General features: G+C 48.0%; 1 protein-coding gene across 1 annotated transcript in view; it reads right to left on the bottom strand.

The window, feature by feature from the left end:
- Window positions 1-1,149: 1,149 nt before the first annotated feature.
- The window catches only part of VTCN1 (V-set domain containing T cell activation inhibitor 1), an 18,500-nt gene continuing 5,261 nt past the window's right edge, over window positions 1,150-14,388 (bottom strand). Inside the window, 4 exon segments of the mRNA XM_026065475.1 lie at window positions 1,150-1,364; window positions 2,151-2,429; window positions 5,258-5,605; window positions 7,774-7,838. Coding sequence (XP_025921260.1) covers window positions 1,243-1,364; window positions 2,151-2,429; window positions 5,258-5,605; window positions 7,774-7,838 — 814 coding nt within the window. The 3' untranslated portion in view covers window positions 1,150-1,242.

The following is a 14,388-nucleotide window of genomic DNA, read 5'->3' on the forward strand; positions in this document are numbered from 1 at the left end:
TCTAGTTCTCATATTTAAATGTTTGCTTAATACATTCAGTGAATAACAAGTCAGGAGACAGATGAATCCAATTTATTTGGAGGTTTTAACATTTGTTTGTCTTTAGTATTCTGAGTTTGACGGACTAATTCTTAGACCTATTGGAGGAAACCCTTTTCCTGTTCGTCTGTGAGATTCTGCCCATGATCAGAGCTTTGGTCACTGGGTTATTTCAGACAAGATAACACATTTTGTGTCGGTGATTAGAGTTGGGTTTTTTTCTTCATATACGCAACTACCATTATCACATTCCTCAATTTCTTTTTGAGGCCAAACAATGTGTCCTGTTGTAGGCATGGGTAAGAAATAATAATACAAGAGCAAAATCAACAGCAGCCTCGTGTTTATGCCACTGCGTGCTCCAGGAACTGGGAGATGGTCTTAGAAAGTTGTCAGCCCAAAAGGGAGGGAAGCAGGAACTGTGGCCTTTAGTCAAGGTAGCGGTAGTAACTGTTCCGTATGGAAAAACAGAGATTTCCTTTTAGTTGCAGCTCTCTACTCCATCACCAGTTTACCTCTAGAGCCCACCACTTGAAGGGGCATAAATGCCTACTAGGCCAAGGCTGATGAAGACTGAAAGCACTTGTCCTCTCTTCTGTGACTGCCACCAGCAGTCCTTATTCCAGGTCTGGCTGGGGTTGCTCAGGCTGGTGTGATGCAGATACCCCCCGTTAGTAGCATTTACTGAAGGCACTGCACTATGCAGTAAAAGTGTTCAAATAAAGTGGGTGGAGGCAAGGCTCATACCACAGCAGGCCTTGTGGAGAGGGAGAGGGAAAAGTGCACATTGCCTTGCAGCGATGAACTGTAGCCAGGGTTCAGAGGGTGCTTAACAGTAGGAAGCAAAAAGGGTTTAGGATCAGAGAGAAGGCTGAGCAGGGAAGGAAAAGAGAATGAGGGGAAGACTAAGAGAGAGAAGCAGAGAGTATAAGAAAAGACTAAAGTTACAAAAGGTGATGGGAGGAGCCAGCAAAGAGCTTGTGGTAGGGACAAGACAGTGGTCCCACCTCAAACCGGGGCTGAGGAAAGGGTAGGGACAGGGGAAAGGCATGTCGTCCCAGTCTGGCAGGCTTGAGATAAGCCTGCTGCTGTAACAAAACTTGGCAAGAGAATCAACAGATGCTTATACCAATTTCCCCCGCTGCCTTCTCTTTCCAGCTTACATCCGGGTCCGGCAGGGTTTCTGCCTGCTTTACAAAGGCTTTATATAGACAGCAGATACAGAGGAAGCAGAAGCATCCAGTGACAGGCTGGAAGGGAGGAGGACACTGACTCTATGTTCAGGTTCAGCAGCTGCAAGTTGGTCCCCCTTGTAATGTTGAAATCTGTAATGGAAGAACAGTGAGAGGCTACCAGAAAGGAAAGTACAGCTAGCATGAAAGATAAGTGTGTACATTTATTCCTCCCCATTTTTTTGAGTATTGATAAAAATAGGCCCTGCCTCTTATGCTGGAGACCCACTGCTGTGAAGCATTCACTATGGATGAGCTATGGCCCTTTTCATGAAGAATAGGCTTTTTTGAAAGTTTGCTTTCTTGTGAATAAGAAGGCTTTTTAAATAAAAGGGAAAGGCTAGAGTCAGAGAAACTTTCACTAGTAACAACTAAAGGCCTTCTGGTTTGTTAGGAAAAGTGATCTGAGCTGAACTGGCTAAAGAAAGTGTCAAAAGTCAAGGGCTCTTTTTTTCTTCTTCTTTGTTAACATACAAATCAGCATGTTCTTTTGAAGTATGTCCCTCCTTCCTTCCTGTCCTCGGACAGTTCTGTCCTCATGCCCATGGAACGATTGTGACCATGAAAAATGTCTGAGATGATAGCAGGACCAAACGTAGATCATTTCCTCAGTCCCAAAGAAGAACAAGCCTGGACTGGCCACAAATTTCATACAATCAACAGACTCATACCAATAAATTTGAGGATCATCTTATTCAGAAGAGGGAGTATTAGCAGGTACGCTAGATAGATTTTGCTATTTTGGTCCTGGAAGATGAAAACAAGCAGTACCCCCTGCCTTCCCTTCCTTGACTGAAACTACTTACCAACACAGGGAAGACATTGTTTAACCCACCTTCTCCCCCATGCATGTGGTTTCTGGGTGGTGTTAGACCCTACCTGTCACTTTGATGTCACCTGTAGCCTTGGCAATGTTGTTTTCAATCATGCAGGTGTAGGTGGTGTTAGCCATAATGTTGTGCAAAAAGGAGACCACCCTCAGGGTGACGTTTTCAGAGTTCAGCTCATAGCTGGTGTTAGCAACCTGGGGTAGGTTCTTTCCTGAGTTGCTGTCGGCAGTCCAGTGCACCATAGGGCGAGGGAACCAACGTGGTGCTTCACACTGCAGAGTGTCCCCACTGCTGCTCTTCTCCACACGGACCTCAGGGGTGCTGAAGGCTTTGTGGGAGGGAAACAGGGAGAGGGTCAGAAATAAGGCAATGCCCAACTGCCTGCCACCATGTCCCACATCATACTTCTAGAGTACTTTATGCTCAGCATCCCAGCACTACATTTAGCCCAACCAAAATCAGAAGCTCAGATAGCAGACAGAGGTCCATACAGGTTGGGCTACAGCAGTTTGAATATCAAATATTAATGATGACAGAGTACAGCTTGCCAAGTTCTGCTGAGGTAGTGGCACAGCTTTAGCTTCTTTGAGTAATGCTGCTTACCAATTATGAGCTTGGTTCTGGGCCAGTAAGTCAAGCATTTCTTATGAGATCTTGGTCACCCAAGTGCCCAGAGCAGACAGGGCTCAGGATCTTGCAGGCCTATGAGCACTGGTGTCTGTAGGACAGACAGACAGCATCCCCCGACAGCACTCACAACAGGTAGAACTCAGCTCACCTCTACCAAAGTCTAGAGGCTCAAAGGAGGCACCTGCCATAGGACAGGGGAAGGGGAAGGTGACTCACCCTCACCACTGACTGAGGAGGGAGCCTGATGGACAGCTACAGCTTGGTGACATGACACTCACACTAAAGGTGCTGCAGCAAAGGCAGCTCCACCTGAATCTGCAGGGGCTGAGGGCAGCCCATGGTGTGCAGCAGCCCTGATCTACAGGACTTTCACCAGCATTTCTGGATGAAACAAAGCATTTGAAGCCTACTGCAAACGCAGCTGTGTTTAAAACCAAGAACATCTCAGATAAAACTTTTTGTCTCTTTTAGCTTTGGTCTTCTAGAAGAACACACCTCTGCCTATTCACTGTATTTCCCACACATACATGCTTGAAGAGAAACAACAGCTTTAAGGAGGGCATAATTGACTAATTTTAATAGACAGAAATGCTAATACTGCATTTCATGTGTTACCTCCAGTATCTTTAGTGTGTGAATTACCTTATGGATAGAACCAACCAAAACAAAAGCAGGCAGATTTACAAGTTTTCAAAATGGGACCGGAAACTGAGTCCTCATGGGACTTAAGCTTACCTAAGCAAGCCAAAGCACTAAACTTGCTCGTCTACTGTAGTTACAAGCAGGTCTTAGATCCTTGCAATTGCAAAACTATGGGAACTCTGAGACAAAAAGTCGTTTTTTTACTGTTTGTGCAGGTTCTTCACATGGCAACAGAGCGGAAAATACGCTTTCCATAAGAAATGGGGTACTGTATAAAGCAATGCTAGCCAGATGTTCTTACGACATCAATTCTGGTGTTGCCTGTATGTCCCAAGACAGGCTCCCATGTAAGTTAAATGATATATAGCATTCAGAGGCAGCCAGGTTCTCCAAATCATCCACCACAAATTTCTGCACAGAAGTTGATGCCCACGTCCTGGTGCTTTGGCTCTGCTGGGCCAAGGAAACCTGGACTTGCAGAAAAGCAGCTTGTCTCATTCAAGAGCTCTGCTGATCACTACTGTCCTGCCACGACCGGCCTGAAGAATTGGCCTCCTTTCCTGGAGGACTGACTTGCCCAAGGTTTGAGAGTCACAAAGGTTTTACTCCTTCTCTAACAATTCTTTTGGCTACCTTAGAAAGTTCCTCCAGAAAATCACGGCCCCACTCCCTTCTGCCAGACCCCATCAAGAAATGTGCTGGGACCTCAGGGATGCCCAGGTAACCTGGAAGCATTTCATATCCACACTAATGCAAAAGCCAGCCAGAAAAATGCTAGGTAAGACCACCTGCCTGTGCTGACTCATGTTATCTACACCAAGTATAGTCAGTATAACCCACCACGGTTTCATTAGAAAGAAGCAGAGATGACAAAAACAGATGAAACACTGCTGAGTTCAGTGGAAGCCTATCGCTTTGTGCCAGTAATGGTCACGGCCAGAATTTTCAGAAGAATTAAACACCCACGAGTGAAAATTCAGCTGTAACTGCACATGTTGTAAGGCTGGTCATAGACTCTAGCATGTTTTTTCATAACAAGGTGAACAGTTAAATCTAGAAAATATGTAATACTTCAAATAGCTATGATATGAGCAGTTGGCTGCTCTGAGTTTCATTTTTAAAAACTGAATAAATTATTAAAACAGAAAAAGGTATTAAATTGGCTATAATTTTTTGCTATGAAGCAGTTCACCTGGTTGGAGATATGTCTTAATTTTAGAGAGAAAAAGCTATCATTTTATCTTTAACAAGTGTAAAATCTGGATCTTTAGCAAGTATAAAACTTGGTCTATAGAACTCTACTCCTATTCTATAAATAGGGACTCTTTGTAGTCAGTCGAGTAACTAGCAGGCTATGTACGGAAAACAGAAGATAAAAGTAAATTTCTAAGAAGAACATTAAAATAATAATCTCCTTTTCCGGGACAAGGATGTGGAAAGAGAGGGTAAGTCCATAAACACCTCTGGAGAAGCCCCCAAACCCACTCCTACACATACTCCACTAACTTGTTTTTCCCACTCTGCACATTTAGACAGCTTATCTAGGCATGAGCAAAAACTTCAATAGGGCCATGCAGCACTTCCTGTCCTTAATGATTTTAAAGTGTGTGTGTGGGGGGAAACAGTGTTCTTTTTTCAGATTATATTACAACCAAGGAAGAGATTGATACAGTAATTCCTTACAACCCAACTCAGGATTCTACAGAATTAATGTTCCCAGAATATGCAAGCAATTTTCATCTCTGTCGGTCATTGATACTGTGGGCGTTCCCCCCCCCCCCCCATAAACATGCATATACAATTCCTTGGACAAGTCTGGTGTCACTGAAACACTTTGATAGTAGGACAGTTTTCTTTTCCAACCCTTTGGCAGCATTTGCTCACCTCTGGTCCTGTACTGCAGCACAGCCACACCGCTGCCTCTGGCCGTGGTGACAGCGCAGCGGTAGGCACCGGCATCAGTGAGCCGCACGCCTCACAGCAACAGGGATGCATTTCCACCAGCCACCTGGTCCGCAAACACCGCCATACGGCCCTGGAACAACGCGTCCTGCTCCTGCAGGTGGTCCTCCCCACCTCTAAATTCATGCACCAGCCCCGCCAGTCTGGCCTTTGCCCACCGAATTGCCATGCTGCCGAGCTTGACATCGGGCTCAAAGGTGCAGCCCAAGATGCTGTTCTGGCCAATGTTCCCAGGGGATGGCAACGTGGTGACACTGATGGAGCGTTTCCCTGCAATGAGAAAGCACGGCGTGAGAAAACATAAGTGTGGAGAGAGGCTGGAGCACCCTGAGGAAGGAAATGAGCTCTTGCTAAATTGTGGCTCGCGAGCCCAGAGGCAGGTGGGGCTCGCTCAACGCAGGAGTGTACCAGGAGCAGCTACCGATGCACTGGTGCAGCTGGCAGAGGTCAGCTCCCGTGGCTTATTTACAGAGATAAAGCACAGGAGCATTTCTTTAGCAGATAGGCCGCTTCAAAAAGCAGTTTCTCATATTTGTAGGAACAAGTTTGAAAAGCATTTGCATGGTCTTTACTTGCTTGCTTATATATATAAGGGTTTTTTTCTCATTGCATCTTCCAGAAGAGCGTGGGTTTTGGGGTCTTTTTTTAGTTGGGACCTTTTTTACACAAGGCATTGTAGGCAGAGAAAAAAGAGGTTGCTTTTTCACCCTCACTGGAATCAAACTTGTTTTCTTTTGTTTAAGAAAAATCAGCATTTCCCTTCTTTGGGGATGCAGACATCTCCTCAAGCTGAATCCTGACCAGTAAGCCTGAGAAGTAGCTCCTTCCCTGATCCGGTTGCTCTTTCCCATGCAGCCCTTCCTTAAAAGTTCTTTCCTAGCATACTCAGGGCTGCATTTTGTCCAATATCAAGCAATATATTTTTGTCATCTTGTATGACCAGGGGAACGGGCCCCATCCTGGCAGATGCTGCCTGAGTTAGCAATAAATACCATGTTCTCCTTCTGTCCAGGACAAGGAGCACAGTATGTTTAGGACTTTATGTTTAGGTTTAGAACTCCAAGCACAAGAAAATTGCAGCTAACAGCACTCCATCTCCAGCGACACAGGCTGCTGTACACTTATCAAACCCCTTCCTCAGCTGGCTTCCTGTAGCACAACAAATAGAGCTGAATGGTTCAGTTCATAACAGGCCAGCACCTTGTTAGTTAGATAACAAAAAAAATGATTAAATTCTGCTGTGAAAGCACAGGTCGTGGGGGCACGATGGAGCTGCCCTCGAGCAGCTGGGGCTCGCTTGTGCACAACCCCTGGTACAGTCTGGGGCCAGTCCTCTGAAAAGTTTTTGTAGAAATTAAGAGCCAACACAGATTTCGTGATGCTCTGCTCTGAGCGCCAAGTGCTGTTCTTCAAACAGGCCCTGAGCACATGTGGTGTATAAATCTCTGCAGTATTTAAAATATACAAGAGCTCACATTCTTCTTCCTTGGCGAGAGGAAAAATTGGCTAAGTTTCAAGAAAGCATACAAATCTATAAGGATGACAGTTATATATGAATGTGAATCCCCGTCTGCTGACCAGGTACCTGCTGTTTCCCAGAATTTGCTCCCCAGGGGTGTCTTTCGCACAGCTGGTGTCATTCAGCAGAGCCACACACACGGCCAAAGCGTGGATAGAGCCTATCCCTGTAATTTGGCAGGATCGAGCTGTGCTGTCTTTCAGAAAGGATCTGCCTCACATACTTGCTAGCCTGACAGGAAAACAGGGACATGTCTAGAAGACGCAGCCCACTATTACAGCATGTTTCACCCTCAGCAAATAGCCAATGCGTTGGTCAGTGCCATGACGCCACAAGCTCCAGCAACACCCTGGGTTTGCATGGCAGGGCTGGAAACTCTGGGTTCAAGTGTAGCTGATGATCACAGAATCACAGGATGGTTGAGGTTGGAAGGGACCTCTGGAGATCATCTAGTCCAACCCCCCTGCTCAAGCAGGGTCACCTAGAGCATGTTGCACAGGATCACATCCAGATGGGTTTTGAAAATCTCCAGAGAAGAAGACTCCACAACCTCTCTGGGCAACCAGGAGGCAATGATGCCTTGCAGGTGACTGCTGAAGTGATACACAGAATGTGTTTTTTTCCCTTTTTCCATACTTTAGGAGGCTACAGGAGAGCCAACCTACAGTTTAATACTGAAGAGTGATACCTTGTTAAGAAATGCCAGAATTTAAGTTGTCTGTGCAATCCTAAATCAGCCATTTTGTACATAAGCTTTATAAAGCAAGCCTTAATTAAAGGATCATAGACTGCATCACTACACAGGATCCCACCTCAGCCAAAGCACCCCGTGGAGAAACGGAGTCTACAGATGGTGGTAACAGCAGGGCCAAATTTCATCATCCCCTGGTACCAGCAAGAAATCTAACCAGTCACATACCTGAGACACCAAAACCAACGATCAGGGCAATCACTGCTGCTAGGACTATAATGACAGTAGTCATGCTGTTCGGGAAAAAAAGAAAGGACAAGGTTATTGTGCAGCCAAGGCAGGAGAGCTGCAGCCTGGAGCAAGGTGAATGGGTGAGGAGCAGGACCACCGCAGTGACAAACAGTCAGGAGAGCACTCCTCATCAGAGCTAGGGACTGGGAAGTAGGAAGAGAGGAGATCCAGGTTTTCCCTTTGGGAAGAGCTGGCTGGCCCCAACCGGGAGTATTCCTATCTGCATTTCTCATTGCGTAAATGCAGCTCACCCCTCCTGCCCTGGCTTGTGAGGGACCAGCTCCCCACGGAGGTGAGCAAAGCACCTGAACCCAGGGAAATAACCCATAAGAGCCAGGGAGTGTGCAGCTGGGGATGGGAAATAGGGCTAGGTTTGTGAGCTGGCTGGATTTGGGTATCCCCATGCATGGATGGAAAAATGAGTTCTGAACCAAGTCTGAGGAGGAGAAACCACCTGCCAAGTGAAACAGAGGTGGAGCAGCCCCTGGCAGAGGAGGCCGGAAGCTCACTGGAGGGAGCGTGGGAGGATGTATGAGCTGTTTGGGAGAAGCCTGCCCCCAGCACAGCCCTGGCTTAGCCCATCCTAACCAAGCACAGACTCCTGCCAACCTCGGCGGAGCAATCTCACATAATCCTTGACGCATTTTCACATGTGGTGATGGGTTGTGGCAGTGTCCTGCATAAGGGCTCTTTGATATCAGTGAAACCACACTGAAACCCCAGTTAATGTGCACTTGTAGCAGCTTCTTACCCAATCTTGGCTGCATTACCGGAGACACCATGATCGCAGGGTTAATAAGCAGAACTAGGGAGCTGCATCATGCAAACTAGCACCTTCTGCATGAAGCAGCAGGGAAGGGAAAAAGGAAAGACAGGCTGAAAAAGGGGCCAGAGGGGAGGAGAGGTCTGCAGAAATTTTGCTTGCCCTCCCGCTGCCTCCCATCTTCTCTGGCCTCACCCTGAAAGTCTGTGGAAAGTTGGCTGAGGGAGCTCTGTCTGTACATGCCAACATGCTTAGGAGAACAGAAGTATGTATTTTCATCATGAGTTTGTTATGATTCCAAGTCCATATCAAGCCCTTTGAGTCAGCTGGCAGCCTAGAAACCCTCAAAACTGGAATGCTTCACACATTTGATTTGCTCCCTATTTTCACCAGGTTTCATTTATAATTAAGGGTGACAGGACTTCTAGTCCTGATGCTCCCAGTGACACCTCCCAGTGTCCCATGGCTGCCATCACAGGTAATCCTACCCAGGAGGAAAGTGGTGGGTATCCATCCTGGTGGGTGTTGAGTATAGAGACCACACAGCCAGGGACCGATTACTGGTAGCTACTTTCCCTGGGGATCTGGTAACTTCATTCATTTGTAGGCTCAGCTGGGTCCCACAGTGTGACAGCTCCTGTTGGCAATTTGGCATGTCTCATGGGGCCCAACCCTGAGTCACTTGGGTTCTCAGCCAGGCTCACTGTGGCACAACCTGGTGCTTGCTCATCTCAGAGCAGATACTGAGCCTCTTGCTTGTGGAAGAATGGTTAAGTGAAAAGGGGCATGATCTCTTAGAAGTGAGCAATCCTGTCTTCACGATGGAGGGAGGATCCCACAGCTATGCGAGCTGTCCTTGAACAGCACAAAAGAAGGAAGCTACAAGGAGGTAAACAAGTCGACAGACCTCTCCACGTGGACAGCAATCCTGCACCAACCGTATATCCGCTTTAGGCGCGTGAACAAAGGCTGTAAACCAATCATATAGCTATCGCTAGCACATGCTTATTGCCTGTCTATATATACTCTGTAAGAACTTGAATAAAGGGAGAACGATCATACTCACATTGAGACTCATCGTTACTCTGGGTCCGTCTCCCACTCCGACATCTGGTAGCAGAGGATGGTTCTGCTCGACTAAAATCTCCGAGACTGCGGTAAGCAGCTAGAGGAGGGGAGTGGGAAACCACGGCTGAGAGAGGCGCTGCTTGGGGCAGAAGCAAAGCAGACGCTGGCGTGGGGTCGTGCCCCACCTCTCAGGCGCAGCTATGGAAACAGACGCTGCGGCCACGCTACTCGCCGGAATCCTCTCTAAGAGAGGGATAGACGCACTGGTGAAACTGTTACAGAACTTGATTAAACTGGGACGGCGTTGGGGTCATTTTTCTGACTCCCACCTGTTATTTTCCGTATCGGAATGGCGGGACTTTGGGGGAACAATGTAGCAGAAGTCAATTGAGGGGGACGAAAAGGAGGAAAAGGAGATAAAAGCCATTCGTACGCTTTGGAACACTGTGTTAGAGACTTTAACATCAATGAAGGCAGAGAGAGAAGTAGCTTGTGCAGCTGCACAAATTTTGGGTCCGGGGGTCCCTGCCGATAAGCCCCGAAATAAGTTGGGACCTGTCGCGCGGTTCTTCGGACTGCCTGCCGTGAGGGGTATGTCTGGGACGGTCTGTAAAAGCATTGACGAGCTGCGGAAGAAAGGGGAGGGTCGCGACTCCCCGGGAGCAGAGAAAATAGTACTACCGGAGCCCGAACAGGCACCCGAGAAAGTGGAAGTTTCTATGGGAAAGGCCGGTGCAAGCTCTGAAGCAAAAGCGGAAGTGCGCCCGGAGGAGGTCCTGAAAGGGGCGGAGGCCGCACCTCTTGCCGACCTCATAGACTTGGGCGGAGACAGGTACCGACCTCCTCCTTCTGCCCCTCCTCTTCCACCACCCGCCGCACCGTCGTTGCACCCCCCACTGCCGTCCTTCAGCGAGTCCTCTGGTGATACCACCCCAGTCGCCAGGAAAAAGTCGCCGCCAGCCCCAGATGTCACTGCAAAAATATTGCAAACAGTTTTAAAGCGCCTTGAGGAATTGGAGCTGCAGACAAAGCACAAGGGGGGAAGCGTTCCTCCATGCTTCCTGAGCCCCTCTACACCATCCGCGACTGCGCCTCCCGTACTTACGCGTTGGAGCGGCATTATCAAAGACGCCATTATAGAAGGACAATGGAAACCTCTCGGAGGGGCCGAGGGTCCCACAGCRTTGGCATTCCCTGTGATACAACAGAATGGCCAAGGGAAATGGGAGCCACATGATTGGAAAATCTTGCAACAAGCTCGCACTACCGTCTCGACCTACGGAGTAAAATCCGAGGCAACGAGGCAGATAGTGAGTTGGATCTTCTCCGCCSACCTCATGTGTCCTCAGGACTGCAAGAACTTAATGAGACTGTTACTTACCCTGACGCAATATCTCCTATGGGCCTCGTCATGGCATCAGCGAGCCGCCAGTGAGGCAGCTCGCAGACAAGCGGAGGGAGATCCTCTCCGTGGAATAACTGCTGATATGCTTGTAGGTGAAGGAGCCTACAATGACCTACAAGCGCAAATAACATTCTCGCCGAACATGTTGCAGCTGTCCGCTCGGCTCGCGTTAGACGCATTTCTTGGTCTACCAGGATCAAGTGCTCCATCGTTTGGCAATCTGCTCCAAGGGGCTACAGAGAAATATAGCAATTTCATAGACCGACTGTGGGAAGCAGTCATGCAGCACCCTGATTTGTCTGAGGACAGCAAGAATCAAATGTTCAAGGTGTTGGCCTTCGACAATGCTAATAAGACCACAAAACAAACGTTAGCCAGCTTACCCAAGGGGGCTGGAGTAGAAGAAATGCTCCTAAGGTTTGAGAGGGCTGAAGCACAATGACAAGGAAGCACAGTTGCCGCTGCAGTCCAAGGAGCAGTTCGGGAAGTGATACAACCGTTAGCCGCAGTAGTACAGCAGAAGTGGGCCCGAGAGCCCAGAAGGCCTGGACAAGCGCCGGGACAACCCTTCCGCGGAAAGTGTTTTCGCTGTGGGGATTTAGGACATGTGAGATCAACTTGTTGCTCTGCCGTCTGGTGTGATCGCTGTCAAAGGAACACACATGCCACGAAAGCCTGTACGGGAAACTGGAAACCGAGCGTGGAAGGAGGCCGCATGCAGACACAAGTGAATCCTTGAAGCGAGACGCAGGGTTTTTGCAGCAACACCAACCCGCAACCCGAGGGAGCTTGGGAGTAGATGTGGAGACCACAGTAGATGTCACTCTCGTTGACTCCACTGTCCAGAAAATCCCCAGCAACGCGATAGGGCCTCTCTTCCATCAGAATAGTTCCATTGGAGGATTGCTGCTAGGCTGCTCTTCCGCCAGTATCCGAGGACTTATTGTGTTACCTGGAGTGATCGATGCTGACTACACGGGTCGCGTCTACATCATGGTCTACACTGTTTCCCGCCTGTTTTCATTCCTAAAGGTAGCAAGATCGCGCAAATAGTCACTTTTAGCAGTCCATTGGGCCGTTCGTCGCAACCCCACCTCTATCGAGGTGACCGTGGTTTTGGGTCTACTGGTCCTGCCGTCTGCTTTACTACAAAAATGGACCGGCGTCCTACAATGAGTGTTGTCATCTCACAACATGGTGTATCAAAGCAAGTTGAAGCGATGCTGGACACCGGAGCTGATGTTACAATCATCAGCCGAACCATATGGCCTATGGGCTGGCCGGTAGAACTGCCAACGTCGTCCATTGCGGGCGTTGGAGGACAGTCTACCCCTCATATCAGCAAACAACCAATACATTTGCAATTTCCGGAGGGTCAACAAGCCAGCCTTAAGGTGTATGTGTTGCCTCTATCTGGGACATTGGAGGCATTAATTGGCCGAGATATTTTAAGCCAAATTGGAGCAGTGTTAACTACGAAGCCTTTTTAGTCCTGGGCACTGGGGAGCAGTCGCCCAACCCGCCGCTGACTTGGAATACCGACAAACCTGTGTGGGTTGACCAGTAGCCCATGACTGAAGAGCGACTGCAAATCACTAAACAACTGGTCACCAAACAGCTTGCCTCCGGACACATCAAGTCTTCTGTTAGTCCATGGAATACACCCATTTTTGTCATCCCCAAGAAGAATGGAAAGTGGAGACTCTTGCATGACCTCCGCAAAGTCAATGAACAAATGCAATCTATGGGAACGTTGCAACCCGGGATGCCATCACCTGGTATGCTACCAGATGGATGGCACATACTGATAGTCTATTTGAAGGACTGCTTTTTTACCATTCCTTTACACCCTCAAGATACACAACGCTTTGCCTTTTCTGTGCCAACAATAAACAAGGCTGCACCTGCGGAGCGTTATGAGTGGGTTGTTTTGCCGCAAGGAATGAAAAACTCACCGACATTGTGCCAACTTTATGTTGCATGGGCATTGCAGCCACTTCGAAACCAATGGCCGGACACCATAATCTATCATTATATGGATGACATTCTCTGTTGTCAGGAAAAGTCTTTTACGGACGAGTCATTACCAGCTAAGCGACATTCTATCTACAAAGGGACTTATCATTGCACCAGAAAAGATCCAACGCATGGCTCCATGGAAATATCTTGGATGGTCCATTGCAGAGTCTAAAATTCGACCCCAGAAAACAGAGCTCACAACTCAATTATGTACCCTGCATGATGTTCAAACCTTACTTGGGGACATTCAATGGGTACGGCATTGTGTTGGTATCTCCAACACTGATATCGCGCCCCTGATGGCGCTATTGCGAGGCACAAATCCTACTAACAAGATTACCCTGACACCTGACCAACATGCGGTGTTACAGCGTATTACACAAAAATTACATTTGTCATGGTCTTCTCGACGTCTCCTAAGCTTACCCGTATCCTTAATCATATGTAATGGAAAAGATTCACCATATGCAGTCATTTGTCAGTGGCAAGACAGAAGTGGGGAACCTCTCTCCCCGATTCTGGTCGATGCCACTGCCAAAAGTAAAAATCAAAGGGATGTATTTAATATCCTGGAATGGGTGTTTCTAAGCGTGCAACCAAAAACAAGTGTTCAGACGAGAACCGAGGCAGTAGGCGAGTTGGTACGCAAAGGACGATCAAGAATCATAGAGATCAGTGGTCAGGAGCCAGATAATATTAGCATACCTATTAGTGCTACTGATATAGAATGGTGGCTCCAAAATGATATAGCCATCCAAGATGCCCTGTTAGGCTACAGTGGTAAGATACACTCGCGACAACCACAGGGAAAGCTGTAGCAAGTCTTAAAGCGAAATCAATGGCTAGAAAAATCCAAAGTAAGCGAAAAGCCACTCCCAGACGGTGTCACCGTCTACACGGACGCAGGCAAGCGCTTGCAGCACACAGCGTGCGTGTGGAGGGAAAGTAACCAATGGAAACAACATATTATGGAAGGACAGCCCCAGGACTCTCTTCAGACCCTGGAATTAACTGCAGTAGTTTGGGCTCTAACTAAGTGGTTAAATACCCCTCTAAACATAGTGACTGACTCGATGTATGTAGCAGGGATAGTGCCACGATTGGAGGACGCTTTAATAAGGGAGACAGCTAACCCGAGATTGGGAAGTCTGTTTATCACATTGCGGTCTGTGCTTGATCAACGAACAGCGGCTTGCTGTGTTATCCACATTCGTAGTCACCAGCTAGACGTGGGGCTAGGCCAAGGCAATCAGCTCGCTGACAGCCTGGTTAGCTCAGTGTGTCATCTACCCCCTAT

Source organism: Apteryx rowi, unplaced genomic scaffold (genome assembly GCF_003343035.1).
Source record: "Apteryx rowi isolate R43461 unplaced genomic scaffold, aptRow1 scaffold_228, whole genome shotgun sequence".
In the NCBI taxonomy this organism is placed as follows: domain Eukaryota; kingdom Metazoa; phylum Chordata; class Aves; order Apterygiformes; family Apterygidae; genus Apteryx; species Apteryx rowi.